Source organism: Neopelma chrysocephalum, unplaced genomic scaffold (genome assembly GCF_003984885.1).
Source record: "Neopelma chrysocephalum unplaced genomic scaffold, ASM398488v2 Primary Assembly neopelma1_77, whole genome shotgun sequence".
NCBI classification, from domain to species: Eukaryota; Metazoa; Chordata; class Aves; order Passeriformes; family Pipridae; genus Neopelma; species Neopelma chrysocephalum.
Window position 1 is genome coordinate 3364305 of NW_020897738.1, and position 21947 is coordinate 3386251.

The following is a 21947-nucleotide window of genomic DNA, read 5'->3' on the forward strand; positions in this document are numbered from 1 at the left end:
TTACAGCTTCTTTCTTTGAGATTAGGTAAGGGCAAATCTAAACTGGATACCCAGAAAATTGGAGTATTGCAGATCACAAAAGCAGCAATAAGCTGTTGGTGATTTTAGTCATCTGAACAGATACTGGAAAGTCATTTTTCTGGCTGATAAAGGTTCACTGGGTTAGAAATCTCTCAAATAGCAACATTCTAACTTTGTTCTGTCTTCTCTTTGTAGTTGGAGACAAGGTTCCTGCTGACATAAGAATTACTTCTATCAAGTCTACAACTCTAAGGGTAGACCAGTCAATTCTCACAGGTATTTCTGTGACTTTTGTATAATTATGTGCATAATTGGAAGTGCCTTTGCACCATTTATTTTGAATAATCCATTAGAAACAAGCCTGCAGCGACTGAATTACTCTGTTGCATTCAATGCAGTAAAGTTCTGATCTGGTAACTTTGAGTGGCTGAATGTGTTGCTTCATCACTGGCTCTGTGTCCCCTCAGTGGGATGAACATTCTTACTGAGACTTGTGATGGTTTTTTTGGTTGTCCCTTCCCCCCCAGCACAGACACGAGTAATTTGTGGAAAACTAAAATATAAAAAATTTAGCATCTCTCTTCTAGTGTACACAGTCTTCTAGGTTTGAACATCTTGTCACCACTCAAATATGAAAGTAAATCTTACTGAATGTCTTCTACATCAGTTCTCTGTTCTCTCTCACAGGAGGGAATAACTTCTGCAATACTGGCAGCATTTGAGCTGCCAGTTACTAAAGGCCCAGCACACTCGAGCCTTATTTGCTGAAATTCTGTGCACACACATTCATGTGTTTTCTGGTACCAGCCCTCAAGTGCAGGAGCTATTTTTAGAGCCCCTTTCAGATTTGTTGCAAAGAAAACAAAGTAGAAGTACTTCTGAATATAGGAAAGAAGCTGGGAATCAACCAAGCGTGGTCCAACAGTTTGCTTTCAGCTGGAACATGAAGATCTGTCAGCCTGTTTTGGTGGCATAAATGAATGTTAACTAGCTCTGAATTTTAAAACAGTAAAGTGTTGATAGGAAAGCTGTTTTTCATCCTTGAAGCCCCAAAGTTTCTCAGTACAGATCCTGAATAGCACAGAACTGATTGAGCTTGCTTATGTTTAGCATAAAAAATGGAGGCACTCCGTGTGTGGAACTGAAATAAGTAGAAGAAATGATCCACCAGAAATCTATAAAAAGGGAATAATTCCTTGCCTTTATTTAAATAACGGAATTCTTATTTTAAAGGATTCTGTTTTCAGCCAAGTTGATGCTCGAGTCTCCCGACTAACAAAGTAGAACTGAAGTCTAAGATGCTGTTTAACAAAAAGCTTTTAAAAGTAGGAACCTTTGGTTCTCTTGAGTTTGCAAAAAGCAGTGTAACTCCGGGGCTGGAGCTGAGAGCACCACCTTGTGAAATCTGATGTAGCAACAAACATCTGTTTCTATAGAAAAGGAACCTTTCTATACCTGTGACATGTTCACAGAAACAGATACACAATTTTCATTAGAAGTCAGTCATTCAGTTTTCTTGATCAACTGAAATAACTCCCTGTTTCACTTAAGCAATTAAATAAAATCATGTGAGGAAAGAAGTTTAAAATCTTAAAAATTTTAAGACTGAGGATTATAACTTTTTGATTCCCTCAGGACTCAAGATACATGTACAGTCTCTTCTTATTATTTTAGGTGAATCTGTGTCTGTTATTAAGCACACTGACCCTGTGCCTGATCCTCGTGCTGTAAACCAAGACAAGAAGAACATGCTCTTTTCTGTAAGTTTTGAAATTTTCAAATAATTTGTAAAATAATTCTGAAGCTGATAAAAATGAGCAGAACTTTAAATCTTCCCCCAAAAGCTGTAGGACTTTTGTTGTATTCTCTATACACATCTCTATGTGTGTCTCCAGGTACTAAATGAATTAAAAATTAGAATTAACTTTTAATAAAAGCTGTCCTCGGGGAAGATGCTGGATGAAACCTATATGAGGAAAATTATTTTTGTCCTTTACAAGGAAGTCCTGAAAGCTGGAGCACACACACTTTTAAAGTGCTTCTACATTAATTTTCTAAAGTAATAGTTCTTATGAGTGATAAGAATACCCACACAAATTGTGGTATTGTGTGGCTAAAATTGAAAACTGTGTAGGAAAGGAAGCATTAAATACCTTTTAGGTAAGAAAACTCTTATTACTGGCAGGCTGCTTGTAGAAAATTTAACTGTTCTTTCTCATGTACATATGTTCACACAGGGAGTCCCTGAGAACACATCTATTACTCAGAGTAAATAGCATTAAATCTGGCAAAATACAGTCCTAATTAAAAAAAAAAGAGAAAGGAAAACCACACCTAAGATTGCAGCTGAAATCCATAGTGCTTACTCAGCAGCTGTGCTGCTTGTGAGAGATCGATACTGAACTGTTTTCAGCCTGTTCTGGAAGGAAAAATTCCACACTGGAATGTTCCCTACAGACACAGGGACAGTGTAATCCTCTTCCTCTTTTTCTATATCCTGGCTGACACACAGTCTGGACTTGTATAAGGTGGTTTAGGGTATTTTTGTGGTGTTTTCTTTAAAATTACAACAAACCCAAACCCAAACTGTTTATAGATTGGCTACAAGTTTTCTCTTCCCTTGTCTTTCTTTGCTTCAGGGTACAAACATTGCTGCTGGTAAGGCCATGGGAGTGGTTATTGCAACAGGAGTGAACACTGAAATTGGGAAAATCCGTGATGAGATGGTGGCTACTGAGCAGGAGAGAACCCCCCTGCAGCAGAAACTGGATGAGTTTGGGGAGCAGCTGTCCAAAGTCATCTCCCTCATCTGCATTGCAGTTTGGATAATAAACATTGGGCACTTCAACGACCCCGTTCACGGCGGCTCCTGGATCCGAGGTGCCATCTATTACTTCAAAATCGCTGTTGCTCTTGCTGTGGCTGCCATTCCCGAGGGTCTCCCTGCTGTCATCACCACCTGCCTGGCTCTGGGAACTCGCAGGATGGCCAAGAAGAATGCCATTGTCAGGAGTCTGCCCTCTGTGGAAACCTTGGGCTGCACCTCAGTCATCTGTTCTGACAAGACTGGTACTCTGACCACGAACCAGATGTCAGTGTGCAGGGTATGTTCTTCTAGTTCTCCTCAGCCACTCTGTTTGAATAGTCAGCATTGCTGGAATTCCTCTGATCCTGAGTCTTTTAGTTCTCATCTCATCAAAATCCTGCTTTATTTTCCTAAGATAAGCTCCCACTTTTGATTCAGTTTTCCACTGTGGAGTCTTGAAGGCTTTTATCTCTTCCCTTATTTAGTCATGGCCAGAAATAGCTCTGGATGGAAGAGAAAGTTGTTTGCAAGCAGCTTTCCATTGACTGTTCTGTGAGCCTTTCATGGTACTGGTAATTATTTGGTGTCATTTGTGCCCTGTTTCAGCAAGTTACCCTGTGGAACAGGATGTGTGTAGTGTTAAACACTTGCCTCCTTAATTGAGAAGGTAATCATGGGTGGAGAAACTTAGTATGAGAAAAGTAGATTTACTGCAGTAGCTTTGATAGTCAAAGGTGTTTTCACTACTGAGTGGCTCCACCTTTATTTGGTTATCTTATCTCCAGTGGCTCTGTAGATCACTGTGGTGTTCTCAATGTGCAGCATTGTCTGACTAATCTGGCAGCTTGGAGGTGCAGTTGGCCCTGCCAGCATTGCCAGGGTCATCTTCAGTGTTTGGTGTATTTTCAGGTGAGCATGAGTTCTGTGCCCCTCCTCCTTTCCCCCCAGTGTTCTTTTAGTGTTGGTTATTTTGGGACTTTACAGCTAGTCCCTTAACAGAATGCACGTTCAGTTGCCAGTTTGTGCTTCTGTTCAGGGATTTTATGGAGAAAACCCTGAGTTCTTGTGTTTAGTGACTGTAGAAGTTCAGTGGCACAGCAACTCCCACATCAAACGTTCAGAGTCTCCTTACATTGGCTTAGAATTCCAAATGTGTGAGTGTTGAGCACTGCACACCAGTGGCCAAAGTTTGTAAGCCCTAGGCACTTTGTTCTCATGTGATTGATGGCTTTTTCTTCCTAATTGGTGGGTGACTTGTTCTACTTCCTTAAGTATCGTAGTATTTATACCTAAGAGACACAAAGCAGCTGCTCATCAGTATTCCAGAGGAGGTTACTTGCAGTAGAGTTGCATAACTGCCCTAGTCTTTGCAGGGATTTTTTCATCATGCAGATGCCAAAAGCAGGAGGCTTCCTGGTTAACTCATCATTTAAGTTGTGTTTACTTAAAAGCTCAAAATGCTCCTTATTTAGAGGTAAATGTTTTAGGTCTTGTGCAGTACAACTTTACTTGGTTCCTTGTAAACCTCTGGCGGCTGCAAAATAACATGAACTGCAAGATTCTGCAAAAATGTAGCAAAGCTCTAATCCTTTAACAATTAAGTTTGTTTTATTAGGCTGTATTTTGTGAGGATGCTCATCTAAAACATAGGGCAGCACAATGAGGGGAGGGGAAGACATTGCTAAAATGTGATGTGACAAAATGGCCTGTACTAACCAGTGGATGAGAAGTTCCATTAAGACACACCATGATTTAGTGAGAAATTATCTTTTCCACTACCACCTCAGCAAGCCATGAAGAGTGAGGCAGCTTGGGGCACTGTAGTTTTCATCTGTATCTTCTCAGATGTGGTTCTGCCTGCAGCTCTCCCAGAAAGGAAACAAAGGGAAGAGTGAGATGTGGGTCTCTTGGGATACAACGGCATCCTTCAGATTGGTGTCTTAATTTGAAAATGTCATTTCACCAGTGCTAGAAGAGCACTTAAGCAGGCTGAATGGTTTAAACTACCAGTGCACCAAGTGGTAAAGTGCCCTGTAACTAGAAAACCAGGAGAGGAAACACTTTCACTTAAGGCTGGTGTTAAGGCACACTTGCCATAGTCTGGCTCTTACCTAAATCCTCATCTCTTAGATCTCACAGCTTCTCCTGTTTGTAGATTCTTTTATTTTGACTTTGGCAGGAATGATCCGTTTCCAAGCTGCCCTGTGCTGCTTTTGACTGGAACTGCTGTTTCAAAGCAGAGAAATAATTTGTGTTTCATGAGAATTAATCCATGGGTCTGAAGCTTAGGAAGAGCTTGGGTATAGTCAGGATTGTCAAGTGGTGTGTGAGAAGTCTCCACAGCTGAAGTGAAGTGCACATAGTTTGTGGTTTTCAGCTCTGCTGTACTTGTGTCTCAAGGCAGTTTTCAAAGCACAAGGGCTGTTTTCTGTACTTTGTGCTGCAGAATATGGAGCTGTTCAAACACGGGGGGATCGAAGTGCAGAGTATCAGATTTTGTCTGCTTTGTTTATTCAACCTAAACTTGCCTCTTGGACCTCCTTGCTCTAGGCCTGTTTAAATCTCTTGCATTAATTATTGTTCAAAGATAGTAACAATTCTAACCCTCTAATTTCAGATGTTTATCCTGGACAGAATAGAAGGAGACAGCTGTTCCCTGAACGAATTTACTGTAACTGGTTCAACATATGCTCCCATGGGAGAAGTGTAAGTGTTCTGTTGAAGTTAAATATTTGTCTGTTTATGCGTTAACTATTACTTTAGTCTTGAAAAGTGATGCATGTGATACTCAATAGTGATTGTTAATAACTGAAAGATCAGCCAGTGAGTACACACTGAAGGACCGGGAGAAAAGTAATTAACATGAAAACAAAGTTAAATTCTAGAGGAGTAAACCTTCATGGAACTTACTTAATACGGCCTCCAATATTGCAGTGGCCCTTTGATAATCTAAACATTAATTAGAGGTAGAGAGGATTTATTGTACTGAAATCTTACTGGTCTGAGATTGTCTATCCCAGTGCTTCAAAATGAGGTTCACTTTTTTGTTTAAAAACTGGATAAATCTGAAGAGGTGAGACTTTGCTAATCTGTGAACTCAGTGTTTCTAATTACTCTGCCTTGGAGAAGGTGGAATTTGTTTTTTCTAAAGTATCTTCTGAATGTGTTGGAGTTAATTCTTAAATTTACTGTAAATTCCTGTCCCCTGCCCTCAGTAGTTTATTGGGGCATCTCTACTTGACAAGATGTGTGTGTTTGTCTCAGCCTTTGGTATTTGAGCTGGTGCTAAACCAGTCCCTTAGGAAAGGAATGAGGTTTGGTTTACTTTATCAGTTGCAAGCCTCTACTAGTGAGGTAGGTGGTTCATCCTGACAACTTCAGGAATTTTTAGGGCTCTGCTTCTTGACTGGGTTGTTACAGCTCCTTTTACTTTGTCAGTCTTTGATGTGTTTTTAATCTTATCGCTTCAGTTTTACTTGCAGAAGAGAATTTAGATTGAGTTCTTGTAAACATCTCAGCCTTGTGCAGTTTCCCATTTGCCTCTGCCTCCTGCAGTCTCACCCATCTCAATAGTGATTATCTGTTTAATTTCCATGGCACTTAAGAGCCTGGTGTTCTCAGCAGCTGGGACTCTTAATTCCCCAATTCTCTTTTTTGTTTCAAAGCTAATTGCTGTCAAAAGCTTATGCTTTCATTTCAGGCAAGGTGACACTCTGGACCTTGCAGACACTGTTGAGCTCTAGCTGGTCTCACAAGAGCTCCAGATAAACAAAATAATAAAATATAATGTGGTGGCAGATGTTGAGTATAAGAAGACAGACATCAATATATGTTAATGTTCAATTTTTACTTGCTGGAGTCGGGGAAATGTGAACAAATGTGTTTAACACGCTGCATTCACCTACACAAAGGGTTCTGTGAGAGGAAAATTGCCTCAGAAAGGCTGTCAGAGGAAACACAGCTGAACTCTCAAACCTTTAGGGCTGATTTATTTCTGCCTTTATGGACAGCTTTTAAATCAGGGGCTTTGCAGGGATTTTAAGTGACTGACTTCACCTTGGATTACAAACTGTCACTGAAAATGATGTTTGGGGGGTTAAGAGGCACTTGTTCCACTGCACTGCCCCAGAGCAGGACCTGTTCCAGATATGGACCGTTTCTGACGTGTTACTTTGTACTTCAGACACTTGTTTTTCCACAGCCTGTTCTTTTTCGTAACCACGAAGTGATTTTTGCACTAAGTCAGTAATTTTTCATTTACTCTTAAAATATTTTATATGTAATGCTCCTCTAAGATGTATTCAGCATATAAAATAACAAATATATCTTACAGAAAACCCAGAATTTCATGCTGATTTATTTCCCAGGGATGTTAGAGGTTGTCAGACAGTTTGGAGTAGTTTTGCCGTGTCTCAGCACGTGCTTACTGCAAACTGAGAGCACAAAATTTACAGTAATTAAGAACTGCACCAAGAGCTGGCAGAGATTGCATTTGACCTTCAGATGAGTTCATCTTTAGCTAATTGAAAAGCCTGAAGCTGGAAGGAAAAAAAACTCCTTTATCCAGAACTGATCCCAGCACCTCAGACTCTGCATTTGCCAGTCTTCAGAAATTGTTGATAAGGAACAATTTGTTGATAAAATCCCCACCAACAAGTGATGGATGTTCCAGTATGTTCTTTGAGTTCAGAACAGGTGAAAACAGCAAGTTTTATCTGGGATGGACGAGGTGACAACCCAAGAGCTGCTGAGAAGGTTAAAGAGTTGACACTTCAAAGCCACTGCTTATGGCTGTTGAATTATATACAAAATGAAATGCTAAACCCATTTTTGTTTTCTTAAGATTCATTTTGTTCACGTGCTTTGTTACACAATACTGGAATTTGTTTCCAGCACCACAACTGAACAAAAGGTTACATAATGGGACATGTCATAGTCTGTGTTGTGGATTCTTATGGAGTAGTGATCCACATCTTTCCACCATCAGGCCTTTTATTTCCCTCCTGGAGAGCTTTAATAAAAGATGTTATATATTAGTTCTGTCTTGCTGATTTTGGTAGGGAGAAAATAACAGTATTGAACACTGTCTTGGTTCTTTTATGCTTACTGTAGAAGTATAGTAGTGCTCTAGAAAAGGAATTAATTTATTAGCTGTTTCCAAATGTGAGAGCAAAGCAGTTATTTCTTATTTGTACCTTCCCTCTCTCTGAAGACCTGAGATACTGATCACTGAGTGTGTATTACTGCTAGGAAGGTGTTTCTGTTCTAGTGGAATTTGTGTTGTGAAGTGACTTGGCTTTTCACTGGTTTAGGAGGTTCACATATGTACAGATGGAATTTAAAGAAATTAAAGAGGCGAAATCTGCTTTTAGACCTGCCCAGTGCATGCACTTCATGCGTTGCAGTAAATGTGCAGAATATGCAGTAGAAACTCCTAAGGTATCCAACAATATCCCTCTCCTTTCTGGAACTCCCCTCCAAGCCCTGCACACACTCTGATCCTCCTTTCCTGTGCCTCCTCACTGAGCTCTTTGCCACGTTGCTGTGTGACTGTCACTGGAGGAAAAGGCGAGATGCTCATACTAAATAACTAACTTGATTCTCCCCTTTTTCTTCCTCTGGAAAGGCACAAAGATGACAAACTCATTAAATGTAGTCAGTATGATGGACTTGTGGAACTTGCAACGATCTGTGCACTCTGCAATGATTCCTCTTTGGATTACAATGAGGTAAGAACATATCCTGGAACACAGGAGAGCAAGAATGGGGATAAATGGTTTGTTCTCGTCTGTGTAGTGCCTTTCCGTGGTAAATCCCCTTCTAATCAAGTGGGGAGAGTATTCAGGTCCTCTGAAGTATTAATTCTGAAAACTACTTGTTTGTTGAATCCTGAGAAAACTAAATGCAGCAGCAAGTGTAATCTGTAATTTGGAGATCTCCTGCTGCTTTCTTGCTTTGCCTCTCTGCCTTGGGGTTGCTACATCTCATAATGACTTAAATGCTTGATGAAAAGTACTGACATCTTTCTCTGCTGCTCCTGAGAGCAAAGGCTTCAAATTCCTACAAATCATGCTCTTCAAAGCTGCTCTTTAAAAATAGTTCTCCTTGTTTCATAAGCCACAGTAAATCTTGTTAAGCCTTTTTTTTTTTTCCGTTGTGAAACTTGAACTTCTGTCTCCAGTAGGTTCCAGGTGAGGTTTAAACTCTTGTGTTTTTGTTTACTTTGTGTTAACTAAAGGCAAAGGGAGTTTATGAGAAGGTTGGTGAAGCCACAGAAACAGCACTTACCTGCCTGGTGGAGAAGATGAATGTGTTTGACACAGACCTGAAAGGACTCTCTAGAATCGAACGTGCCAACGCTTGTAACTCGGTGAGTGGTCTGTGATCTGGGATTGTTTTGGGACAGAGGTCTGTAGTGTGTGTTATCTACATGCATTTTTATGCTGTTGTCTTTCTTTTAAGGTGATAAAACAACTCATGAAGAAAGAATTCACTCTGGAATTCTCAAGAGACAGAAAGTCCATGTCTGTCTACTGCACACCCAACAAACCGAGCCGCACGTCCATGAGCAAGATGTTTGTGAAGGTCAGTTCCTCACCTGAGAAACTGGAGCTGTCGGATGGCTACAAAGCAGCACAACACTTAAAAATTATAGTACAACAAACTGCAGCTTGAAGATAGAGGAAGGACTTTGTAATATAAGCAAGCAAGGGTTTTATTAAGCTAAATAACTCTTTTTTTTTGCCTCTACAGGGTGCTCCTGAAGGTGTGATTGACAGGTGTACACATGTCCGTATTGGAAATGCTAAAATACCATTAACCTCAGGAATTAAGCAGAAAATAATGTCTGTCATTAGGGAATGGGGAACTGGTAGAGACACACTGCGTTGCTTGGCTCTGGCGACCCACGACAATCCTCCCAAAAAGGAGGAGATGAATCTGGAGGACTCCTCAAATTTCATTAACTATGAGGTAAGATTGGTGGCACTTCTCCCTCTCCCAAAGTGGAGAATGGAACTCCTTATGTCTCATTATTCCTTGAGGAAGTTACATCTGAGAACTTTCTCTTTCTGGCTGTTTTTGATGTCAGACACAATGTGTGGAGGGAATACTTAGTTTAAGAAGAGACTTTGTGTTTTAGAAGAAACTGTTGATGGCTGGTAGAAGTTAAAAAGCCAGCTGCAAATTGAAATATTTTACTTACAGGTCCTCAGGATCATAACTCCTTCAACTGTTCTCAGAGACTGACTCTAAAAAATATTCCCAAAACTGCATTGTGGTTTCAGCTTTAGTGGTTTTCAGTTTGATATTGCCCAACTGCAAGAGCTCTTTGGGGATTTTGTGATGGAACATACCTGCCATTGTGTGCAATGTGCTGTCAGCTGCAGGGGCTCAAGCCATGATTATCATCTTTGCTGCTCTGTAATTTTCCAATGAAATCTGTATCTAGTATTTAGAGGGAGGGAAATAACAGTTGCATGAGAGCTTTTGGCTTGTGCTCTCTGCTCCTGGCACTGATTACAAAACTGAAAGACTCAGTGCTTGCAGGTTGAATTTGCAAGGCTGGCAACTAGAGCGCGTTTTAACCAAGAAAATTAGTGCATTTGAAGCAAAATATGTTTGGAAAGGTAGACAAGGAGTAAAAACAGATGTCACTACACTGAGAGCGATGTAAAGTGCAAGCTAAAGGATTTCACTGCTGTCAGATGAGGAATCTCCAGGATCTTGCACTAAAACTTGGCGTGTCTCGTTCCAGACCAACTTGACCTTTGTGGGCTGTGTGGGAATGCTGGATCCCCCGAGGATTGAAGTAGCTTCATCCATCAAGCTGTGCAGACAGGCTGGCATCAGGGTCATCATGATCACTGGGGACAACAAGGGCACGGCCGTGGCCATTTGCCGCCGCATCGGGATCTTTGTGGAGGACGAGGACGTTTCCACCAAAGCCTTCACGGGCCGGGAATTCGATGAGCTCTCGCTCGCTGCCCAGAGAGATGCCTGTCACCACGCCCGCTGCTTTGCTCGGGTGGAGCCTTCCCACAAATCCAAGATCGTGGAGTTTCTCCAGTCTTTTGATGAGATCACAGCCATGGTGAGTGATGGAGCTGGTCCTTGGTTTGAAAGGCAAACACTGTGTTTAAACCGTAATTAGACCCTTTCAGACTAATGCCCCATTCTGGAAAACACTTGTTTCCACATTTCCTTGAACTCTAAAGCCTCAGGATAGTTCTGCACTTAGTGATTTTTAAGGATCCAAAACCATACCCAGTGCAAAATTCCTTTCTGGCCCTATACATAAGTCCCCACCTTATTTATTTAATTTTTTGTTTCAACCCTGAATTCTCGTTTTAGACTGGTGATGGTGTCAATGATGCCCCTGCACTGAAGAAGGCAGAAATTGGAATTGCTATGGGTTCTGGCACTGCAGTGGCTAAAACTGCCTCTGAAATGGTTTTAGCAGATGACAATTTCTCCACGATCGTCGCTGCTGTGGAAGAAGGACGTGCCATTTATAACAACATGAAACAGTTCATCCGGTACCTGATCTCCTCCAACGTTGGGGAGGTTGTTTGGTAGGTTTAAGTCCATTTTTTCTTTGAACTAGAGCAGTGATGGTGGAGTCTTCTGTTGCTTATTTACTTCAGTATTTCTCACTAAAACCAGAGGAACAGGTTCTCCAGATGATTGATCATTGTGGGAGTTGTATGTTTGTGGCCTGGTCTTTAGGGAAGAATTGTAGCTGGCCACAGAAGTTGACACTGTGTTACATAGAATATTGTAGCTCAGTAGGTAATGTTTTCCAATTATTTCTATGATTGGAATAATTCTCTAGAACAGGAAAACAAAAACCTTAATCAAATATTACAGGATCTGGAATTTCAGATAACTTAGTCACAGGCATAGCTTAGATGTTTGTTTAACCTCAGGTTATGGGACGTGTCTGGTGTTCCTCTGGGAGGAGCAGTGGGGACCTAGCACCACAGAATGCATTTCTGGTAGCAGAATGTCAATATTGATCTCCTCACAGCCCTTTCATCAAAGCAGACTTTCTCCCAGAGTGGAATAAAACACAGCAATTGTCTTGCCTTGTTTCTTGTCAACTTTAAAGCCATCCTTCATCTGGCTCTTGCTGCAGCCCCTGTTTCTGTTCTATTTATTCACACAGCCTTGGAGCCATGAAAGCTACATGCTCATTAAACTTCTGCAGGGAGTAGCAGTGATCTAGGGAAATGAAGCTTAGTCATTTGAGCTAAAATGTCTTTTAGAAAGTGGCTTGCAAGCCTTTATCCATATATGTGTGTGTGTGTATATATTTACCTATACAGACAAGCAGAGTGGGGAAAAACAAGCCTAAAGCCAAAACTTCAATTTTTGAAGTTACCAAAAGAAGACAATGCTTCAAAGCTTACATGCTTTAGTGGTTAGAAGTGTTTGCTCTTGGATATGGTTTTAGTTTTCTGATTTTGAATACTCAGCTTGTGATCTGAAGTGGGAACTCTGTTTGAGAGAACAGAAGTGATGCTGCAGGCTTAGGCTTAAACCTTAAAGGACTGACTTACATAAATAAGCTTGTAACTGGTGGCTTTCTTTATAGCATCTTCTTGACTGCTGCCCTGGGTTTTCCTGAAGCTCTGATCCCTGTCCAGCTGCTGTGGGTAAACCTTGTGACTGATGGTCTCCCTGCCACTGCTCTGGGCTTTAACCCTCCCGACCTCGACATCATGAACAAGCCCCCGCGCAACCCCAAAGAGCCCCTGATCAGTGGGTGGCTCTTCTTCCGTTACCTGGCTATTGGATGTGAGTACTAATGGCTTTTTTCCCTTAAATAAACTCTTAAGACATGAATTACAACTTTTTTTTTCCAGTGCTGGAAGTCTTGAGGTAGAAGTTCAAGTGTGGCAAGTGAGGTCTTGTTTTGTGTACAGTTCACAGTGCTGAGAAAAGCACTTTGTTTTCTTCCAGGCTACGTTGGTGCTGCCACAGTGGGTGCTGCTGCTTGGTGGTTTATTGCTGCTGATGGTGGTCCAAGAGTTTCCTTTTACCAGCTGGTATTTGCTCAGTTTAATATTTTTGGGGGGAGAGGGGAGCTTTCATGCTTTACCTGCTGCTTTCATGCTTGAAATGACTGTAGAAAACCGGTAGGTTGCAGGAATTTATGTAATTGGACATTTTCAGACCTATTACTGTAAAATTTGATCATGATTAATTAGTCTTAATAGTAAAGCTCAGGGGTCAGATACCTGAGCTTCTAACAGTTTGAAGGGTTAATTGTTGTCCTGTAAGTAAAAGCCTAAAGGGGATTTTTCTGAAGTGGACGAAAGTTTATAAGCACTGGGTTTGAGAGTCACAGTAGAAACTTCTCTTTCTGTAATACTCACTGCTTTTTTTGCCTAATTGCCTGTTTTACAATTCTCAAAGTTAACAAGATGTGGGAGTGAGCTCACATTGTTCTGTTCCAGAGCCATTTTCTGCAGTGCAAAGAGGACAATCCAGATTTCTTCGGGGTCGACTGCGTGGTTTTCGAGTCCCCGTATCCGATGACAATGGCTCTGTCTGTGCTCGTCACCATAGAGATGTGCAATGCTCTCAACAGGTTCGTGTGTCCAGGCAGGAAGGCAGAGCCTCTGCGTAACTCCTCCAAAATCCTGCTTTTTGTGCAATTTGATTCTTGGTGGACAGCTCAGCTTACAAAGAATGAGTCACATTTCCTTTCTCAGTCCTGGTAGTGCAAACAAAATGACTCTGAGATAACATTTGAGATCTCTTATCATAAGGTATATTTTTAAGGCTGCCAATTCACTCTGGTATTTTACTAAGCACAAGCAACTGAAATATTTTCCATTATTTTTAATCTAAGCTTAATCAATCTGATTATCCCTCCTATGTTGGTATAAAGTGATATCAAGGAGAACTAAAATAAGAATGCTGAAGATATGGAAAATAGTTTTTCCTGCCCTAAGGGAGTGTGGGTTTAGCCAATTAATATTAGATTATAAATGGAAACCACTAAATAGCACAATGTCAAGGGTATTTTTCTTCAAATAGCTTAGAGGTCAGTTAATTTAAAAACAAATAAACTTCAAATACAAGTGTACTGGGGTAGTCCTACACAGTAAGGTCCTACATCCAGTGCTCTGGATCTCAGCCTCTTCTGCCTAAATGCAGATGGAATCAAGAGCAGGATTAAAGAAGGTGCCAGTACTTGACCCTCTGTCAGTCTTTCAGTGAACTTCAGAATAACTGGGTGGACTGGGGTGGATTCTGTCTTATGCTTCCATGTCCATCCTTCCCTTGCCCTTCCCACAGAGAGGATTTTGGGGTCACAGTGAAAAGAATGGACCAGATCAAGAATGAGCAGAACATACAAGAGCTTTCAGGATTAAATGTGAGGCTGACTGACTGCTTTTCTAAGCTGACTTTCAGGGTAGTTTAAAATTGCAACATACATATAAAACCATATCGTGGGATCTTCCCTGCCTCCCTGATGGGATCCCTGTGCCTTGCCGTGCTGCTGTGCTGTCTGGATGGAGCTTCTTGTCGGTGTTACCTACACACACATGTCCCATGTTCCTCTTGCAGCCTGTCAGAAAACCAGTCCCTGATGAGGATGCCCCCATGGGAGAACATCTGGCTGGTGGGAGCCATTTGCTTGTCCATGTCCCTCCACTTCCTTATCCTTTATGTGGAACCACTGCCAGTAAGTGCACGTGTCTCACGCCCACCCCTGACCTTGGAGGTAGAGCACAAACCTGTGTGGGGCTTAAGGCAAGGGCTGGAGGGGGAGAAGAGATGCACCTGGAATATTGTGGCAGCTTTGGTCACCACAGTGTAAGAAAGATAGATAGATATTAAGGCATTGGAGAGTGTCCAGAGGAGGGCAGTGAAGATGGGGAAGGGCCTGGAGGGGAGGCTGTATGAGGAGCGGCTGAGGGCACTTGTGTTCAGCTGGAGAAGAGACTGAGGGGAGACCTCATTGCAGTTACAGCTTCCTCGTGAGGGGCAGAGGAGGGGCAGGCACTGAGCTCTGCTCTGTGTGGACCAGGGACAGGACCCAGGGAATGGCCTGGAGTTTTGTCAGGGCAGGTTTAGGTTGGATGTTAGAAAAAGTTCTTCCCCAGAGGGTGGTTGGGTGCTGACCAGGCTCCCCAGGGCAGTGGGCGCAGCACCAAGGCTGCCAGAGCTCAGGGAGCGTTTGGATGATCCTTTCAGGCACAGGGTGACTCTTGGGGACGGGCCTGTGCAGGGCTGAGGGTTGGACTCGATGATCCTTGTGGGTCCCTTCCAACTCTGCACATCCTGGGATTCTGTAACACTCGGCTTTTCTTTCAGATTATCTTCCAGATCACGCCGTTGAACGTGACTCAGTGGCTGATGGTGTTGAAAATCTCCCTCCCCGTCATTCTGCTGGATGAAACACTTAAATATGTGGCCCGTAACTACCTGGAACCTGGTAAAGATAGTGTGAGGCCTGCCACCAAACCCTGTGCTCTGTCAGCATGCACCGAAGGAGTTTCCTGGCCGTTTGTGTTCATTACTATGCCCTTGGTTATCTGGCTTTACAGCACAGACACTAACTTTAGTGATATGTTCTGGTCTTGACTGACATGGTGACGAGTTTTACATTCAATGGAAAAAAAAAAAAAGAGTTTAACTTAATTTTTTTATTGTTTAGAGCAACTGTCTATTTCTGCTGAATTTTCACATGAACATATTTGCCGGTGATGGAGGTTTCATAATCTAGATTTTTGGTTTTTTGCTTTTTCTGACTTCAGTGGGGGCAATATATTCCTCTTTTATACACAGTTAAAGTGTCCATTGACATGTACAGAGAACTAACACTATTTTATGCAAATATTTTTTTGTAGATGAAAAGCATGTACAGTGTTCTGTTCAATAGTCTATTCATCATGTAAAAAAAAAAAAGTAAATTTGTTTTGAGCCAGCGGACACTATCAGACTAAATTGGCAGCAGATTTTAGGGAATGAATGTGTGTTGTCTAAAACTAAAAAAGCATGTAACTGTTTGTCTTCTGCATGATCATCCAAACTTAATTTGTCATAAAGTCAGGTTTGATTCACAAGCAGAACTTTCTGCACTGGGTAGAGAGTCCTGCTCCCTTGGTCAGGATTCCTTCTTGGTTCCCCTCTTCCCTCACTCTTGGTTCTTGACTGTCCTTGTTTACACCAGTTTCTGTATGAGGTAATGCCTAATCTTGCTCGTGCAGAAAATACCATTCCAGCTGCAGCCTGCTGGGGTTCTTCCATACTCTCAACACAAATAGGGTTGTGTTTTTTTTAAGATTATTTATTTTGTTTATTGTATTTTATTGTAACAAGACCTTATTTTGCCAGTGTTGCCCGTTTTGCAGGGACAGGGAGGGCCACTTCTGTCTCCTTAAATCTAAAGCCTTTTTAACAAACACAATCTATATGAATTCAAAAGAGGGTTTAAGTTGGGGTTTAATACTTTATTTACACATCAGAGCCTTTCTTTTTTTTTCTCTTCCCCCCCCTTTAAGATCAAAATTTGCAATGAGACCTGGAAAAATTACTTGCACTGCATAGGTAGAAATTAGATTTCCTACACTTAGGGCACTAATGCTCAGTTGTATCCATGGGGTTACTCTGCTGGCCTGTTGTAAGCCTGACTTGAAGTAACAAGCTCGTGTGTGTTTTTTGTAAAATCTGTAAATAGCACATGACCAAATTGAACATATTGTATAGAACTATTTTTATTTTGATGTGGCACTAACCACCTTCATTATTACGGTAAATGTTAAAGCATGTTTTCAAATTCAGTCCTGTATCAACAATGTGTAAGTCATTAACAGTCCTAACTGTGGTGTTTTTCTCCAATGCCTTCCAACTTTCATCGACTAAAGTGAGTATTTCTCTTCCATTTCACCCTGCCAGTGGTGACTTGCTGTAAAATAGCATTATGATGTATACATGTTGAAGAATAAATAGTAATTTCCTTCATTCCCATGCTGTGTTTTGTCAAACTCTGCTGTGCTACATTATTATCACCACTTTAGACTCTTGTTTTGTGGTCTGAAGCTCAAATTACTGATTCCAAAGGCAAAGCACTTGCTTTTGGTTTAGTGTATTTTAGGGTCTTGTTTTATAGCACCTGGGAGCCTTAGTGCCCCAAGGTCTTACAGCTTTTGGTCTTAAGTTACAGATTTGTCTAATTTTATCTCAAACTTAAGACCCTGACAGCTGTGAACGTGAATGTTTAGTGTCCAAAACTCTCTGGTACTCGTGGTCAGGTGCTGGTTTACTCCAAAGCTTTTCCCTGCTCTGAAATAAGGGCTCCCACCCTTCCCTCATCCCTGGTACCGGCAGTGCTCAAAGGGCAGGTGCTGCTCCTGGCAAAAGCAGCTCATTATTGGTACAGTGGCCATCTGAGAAGGCAAAAGAACAGTCTCAGCTTAACAGGACAGTCTCAAACCTGTCCTGGGGTCACTGTGCCTGTAGAGCAGCAGGTGCTGTGTTATCTTGTGCTGGCTCAGGCTGAGTAACCAAATTCAGGCAGCTTTGCGATCCCTCCTGCAGGGACAGGACAGTTCCAGGCTGTGTCCTGTTGGTGCCAGCTGGAATCCAGCGAGCACACATCATTCTCTTGGTTTAAGCTCTCAAATATAGACTCTCCCCTCAGAACACTCAGGCTCTATCAGAAGTTCCACTGCATTGTGAGTGCTCTGTTTACAGAGACTTTGACTTGTCTGAGTTGGTGCTGGAGAGGCTCAGAGGAGCTGACCTGATGATGTAGTAGCTGTGTTGCTGAACTGTGAGCATTTTAAGTCCCCTTAAATGCCCTTTTTTAGTGTGGAAGAGCCAAACTAAGGTTTTGCATTCCACAAAACCACTGGCCTGCACTGGCCATTTGCTGTATCAATAACAAATGAGCAGCATGAGGCTTGACCCTGTTTCTTGAAATGGAAAAATGTGATTCAGGATTCCTTGAGATCATAATATGTCCCAGTATGTTACTTGTTGGAAACAAATACTAGCAAGTTAGTTCTGTGTCCTCCTAACGTCATTGACAGACATTTTCCAGGGCAGGAATGCCACTGAATCCTTGAGCACTGGTTCTGTTGAACCTCCAGAGCACCATATTGGTGGCCTTTTTAAAGCCACCATGAGTGATCCTGCTTCTTGTAAAATCCTGTTCCTGTCTTTTATGCCAAATGATCCTGCCATTCGGCCCCTTTTTCCTTCTCTAAGAAGGTGAAGGGCAAAATGACTTGATAAGTAGAATTCAGTCTTCAACACCTGTCTGTGTTGAAAATGAATCTTGCTGCTTGTGTCCTGGATTTCCATAGACATCTGAGAGCTTGCCCATGTCTTGGAGGCACTTGGGATAGGGTCTTGTGTTCCTTGAGTTTGCCCTAGAAAGCTGGATGAGTGGTGGGTAAATGGAGTGGGATCTGTCCCTACAGGCTCTTGAGCTTACAGGAACAGTCAGCTTTTATAAGGTGCTCCTACAGAGCCCAAGCAATCTTCATCTACCTGATTTTATTTCTCCCAGTCTTGTCCAAATCTTCCTGCAGAAGTGGAGCAGTAGAGTTCCCCAAGATCAGCAGGTGCAGGTCTCAGGTTTGATGGCAGCTGTGCTGTGCTTTAGGACTTCTGTTTTCCAAGTGTTGTAAATCCCAGCCTTGTCTGGCCTGGATTGGCCAAATATTAAGACCCACCATGAGCCTCCTCCTGGGCAGCTCATCCTGCCCTGGAATCACAACCTTGTGATCCTGGAGGAAGTGCTGTGGGTCTGGGCTCCACCCTGGGAGCTGAGCAGGCAGTGGGAGTTGCAGTAGGAGAGAAAAAGGCAGCTTTTTCTGATGGCTTTGCTGTTCTAAAAAGTACAGAACTGCAGTGCAAGGTTTGGAATCACTGCAGGAAACGTGTTAACTCAATTTACCTTAGTTGTATAGATCCTGTTATCCTTCAGCCTCAGCCCTTTCATCTGGAGAAGCCGGGAAGGGAGGACCTTTCAGAACAGGCTAACTTGCCAACATCTTGAAGTTGAAATTCTCATTTAATTTCTTTGGTCCCAAATATTTCCTCTCAAGCCTCCCCAGGTTGAAATAGGGTAACTGGGGGTAGCAATAGATAACTCCTATTTTCCTGTTCCTATTTTCTGTGTTCCTGAGAACATACAAACAGCAGCACTTCCTCAAGCAGAAATAGCTCAGAGTTCCCCAGGCTTGATCTCCCACTCCATTCTTAGAAAATAACTTCATATTTTTTGTTTCTCTTTGCTCTCATCTCACCAAGCTTTGTCATCTCTGCTGTTTTCTGGATTCCTTGGTGCCCTCACACGTTGCTGCTTATTTCCTAGTGTGAGAGGGGTGTGTAAGACCAGGATCAATCATGTGATTGATGCTGCCTTATGCTGGGAACACCAGGAAGGATATTGGCTTGTGCTGGGAACCCAGTGGGGTTTGGAATAAGAGCAGCTCCTCCTGAATCCAGGGTTCTGTAGCAAGGAGGATGCTCGGGCAGCTGCAGCCCTACACTGGTTATTTAGACAGGAGCTTTTGTCTTTGCAGTGCCTTGGGCTCCCTCTGCTTTCACACATGAATGATCCAAAGTGCTGTCCATGAGCTACACAACGAGCTGCTCCTTCTTGCTGCCATCCAAGCAATAAAAATAGTTCATACTTGGTTTCCCAAAACGTTATTGCAAATAAATGAGGATGAAAGAGGCTGCAGAAAAACATACACCAGTCTGTCCAAGTGCTCCAGGGCTCGTGTTTGCAGGGAGGCTGGTTGGGAGGTTAATGGTACGAAAATGAGATTTTAATCTGCTGATAGAATGCAGTACAGCAGTTCTGTTCAGAGAACACAGCTCCTGCCCACAGTTCGTGGTAAACAGCCTAAAGAGGGTTCGATTTGCTGAGATGAAGGGAGGTAAAACCGATACAGAGTCGTCTGTCTCTTGCACCTGTCTCGTTTTACTTTTTTGCACTTCTAACCATTAACTGTTTCCCTAATCTCTGCTAATTACATCCTTAATTGCATTAATATGCATTTTCAAATCTTAGCAGGAGAGCCCAAATTTGACAGTGTTGAAGCAGTGTTTGGAAGAGCTTCCCTAGAGTTGTAGGGCCCCAGAGCACCCCAGGCTCTCCCAGACACAGGGCTGACCTTGCGCTGTGGTGTGGGGGCGAAGTACAGGGGGAGCTTTAGGACCTTGTACTCTCCCCTCGGCCTACACGTTAATCTGTGTAGTGTAATGACTTCTTCAAAGCTTTTCCTACTGCTTCCCAGAACAAGCTGCCTGGAAAAGGGACATTGTTAGGTCACTTTGGGGACCAAACTTGGAATAATGCCTCGATTAGAAAAACACCCTCAAAACCTTGAGCTCCACGTGTGTAGGGTGAAACTTGAAAATAAAAATTCCAAATCAGTGAGACTTGTCTGTTGCCACTGATCAAGCAGAGAAAGGCAAAAGTTACTTGAATGTCTTAATTATTTTTCACTGCAGTCTTTGGTAGGAAGCGCTGGCTCTGCTGGTGATCAAGTGAGCTCTGCTCAGAGGAGCTGAGCTTTAATCCAGAGGGTCTGGGCTTTAAGGACAAAGTAACCTGAGAGTGTCCCTTCAACGACAGAGCAGCCAGTTACCAAACTTAACATTCTTTCTTCTGTCACTGTTGATCTTAGTCTTGCTTGTATAATGATAACTGAGCATTCATCCTTTCATTAACTGACGCCTTTTCTTTCTTTCCTTTTCAGCAATACTGGAGTAATCGCTTCCTAAACAATTTTGCAGAAATGTAAGGTTGTTTTGTTGCGTGCATGTGTTTTTAGCAACACATCTACCAAAACTTCTGCATGTATCGTGTAAAGATTCTTTGCTTTCCCTAAAAACAAAAACTCATTGTGTTCTCTGTGGAAGAAATGTGTGGTACCATTAGGACTCCATGATACAGATGTACAAACGTGCAATATAGATTCTCGAGGCGGAACTCTCTCCAGAGAAGGTTGGTTTCTGTGCTGCATGGAGAAGAGTTGGGTTTTCCTTGAACAAGAATCACGGAGCTGTCAGCCAATTTCCCATATTTCCTGTATGTAAAATGTCGGTTTATACAATGTACAATATCAGATAATGCATGCCTTGGGTTGTAGATGGATCTCTCTGTATTGTATCATCCAAACATCCAACTCCAACAGCTTCTGTACAATGCTCTCCTATTTATAAATCCATGGAAACGATTACAGATGAATGTTAAACCGTAAGCCTCCACTTCATAACTTTGGATTTTTTTATCATCTGTGCAAATCAACCTCTTTTGCACTGTAATGTAACTTATTTAAATCTAAGGCAGTAAGACAGATGTTGGTGCAATACAAAATATCGTGATGCATTTATCTAAAAAGCAACAACGACGTAGCCAGTTCCCACAGCTGCATGTGCGACCTTTAGAAGTTGTAAATAAGATCAATTGTCTATTGACATGCTGACAGTAAAAGGAGCATCACACCTAGTTTCATTTGTATCAGGTAAATAAATTTAATCTCCAATACATACTCGGCGTGGTATTTGATGCACTTTGTTTCCTGCAGGTCCGTGCTCTACTTATTTTAATGCCAGGATGCCACTTTTTAGCACCACCACAATCTTCCCTCCTAGAACTATGCAGATGCAGCTGCTCCTCGGCAGTATTGACCTCCTCGCTGGTGTGATTTCCTCTGTCCAGGGGCTTGTGTGTGTGTTTAAGGGACACTGTCAAGTACTTTGATCACTCAGTTTTTTTAAAATGCTCCATTGTTTGTAAAATCCCTCTGAGAAAACGTAAAATAAACAATTCTTTCCCAACTACATCTTTTTTTTTTTTTTTGTCCTATTCTATCTTCTAAATTGCCCCAGCCTAAAGTAGCTCCTGGTCTCTTCCCCTTCTGTAGGCAAAAGGAGGATGAACCAAATGTGTTTGCTCCAAACCACACCATGAGCATCCTGCTGGGAGTGCTTGGCACTTTGGGCTCACTCCCTTCCCCACACCAGGGGCTGTTCTGCCACGAGCTCACAGTGCAGGAGTTAGGCAAGGCTAAAGCACCTCAAGGGTAAAAGCTGGCTTTTCCAAGTGTCCTGTAATGCTCTGCTCCAAAGCCCAAAC

At 42.2% G+C, this 21947-nt stretch overlaps 1 protein-coding gene across 3 annotated transcripts in view; it reads left to right on the forward strand.

Moving 5' to 3' along the window:
• ATP2A2 (ATPase sarcoplasmic/endoplasmic reticulum Ca2+ transporting 2) overlaps nucleotides 1–21652 on the forward strand; it is a 45655-nt gene extending 24003 nt beyond the window's left edge. The window contains exons 6-21 of one of the 3 annotated variants that reach the window (XR_003535189.1): nucleotides 217–297; nucleotides 1696–1781; nucleotides 2661–3125; nucleotides 5445–5533; nucleotides 8454–8556; nucleotides 9066–9197; nucleotides 9290–9412; nucleotides 9581–9799; nucleotides 10584–10919; nucleotides 11180–11400; nucleotides 12423–12625; nucleotides 12791–12876; nucleotides 13288–13421; nucleotides 14408–14525; nucleotides 15158–16709; nucleotides 20566–21652. Coding sequence is in view for 2 of the 3 variants with exons in the window: in XM_027689473.1 (XP_027545274.1) it covers nucleotides 217–297; nucleotides 1696–1781; nucleotides 2661–3125; nucleotides 5445–5533; nucleotides 8454–8556; nucleotides 9066–9197; nucleotides 9290–9412; nucleotides 9581–9799; nucleotides 10584–10919; nucleotides 11180–11400; nucleotides 12423–12625; nucleotides 12791–12876; nucleotides 13288–13421; nucleotides 14408–14525; nucleotides 15158–15427 (2666 nt within the window). In the remaining variant the exon portion in view is untranslated. Of the gene's footprint in view, nucleotides 1–216; nucleotides 298–1695; nucleotides 1782–2660; nucleotides 3126–5444; nucleotides 5534–8453; nucleotides 8557–9065; nucleotides 9198–9289; nucleotides 9413–9580; nucleotides 9800–10583; nucleotides 10920–11179; nucleotides 11401–12422; nucleotides 12626–12790; nucleotides 12877–13287; nucleotides 13422–14407; nucleotides 14526–15157 lie in introns of all 3 variants that reach the window. The other 2 variants (XM_027689474.1, XM_027689473.1) reach the window with 2 other exon arrangements.
• The last annotated feature ends 295 nt before the right edge of the window (nucleotides 21653–21947 follow it).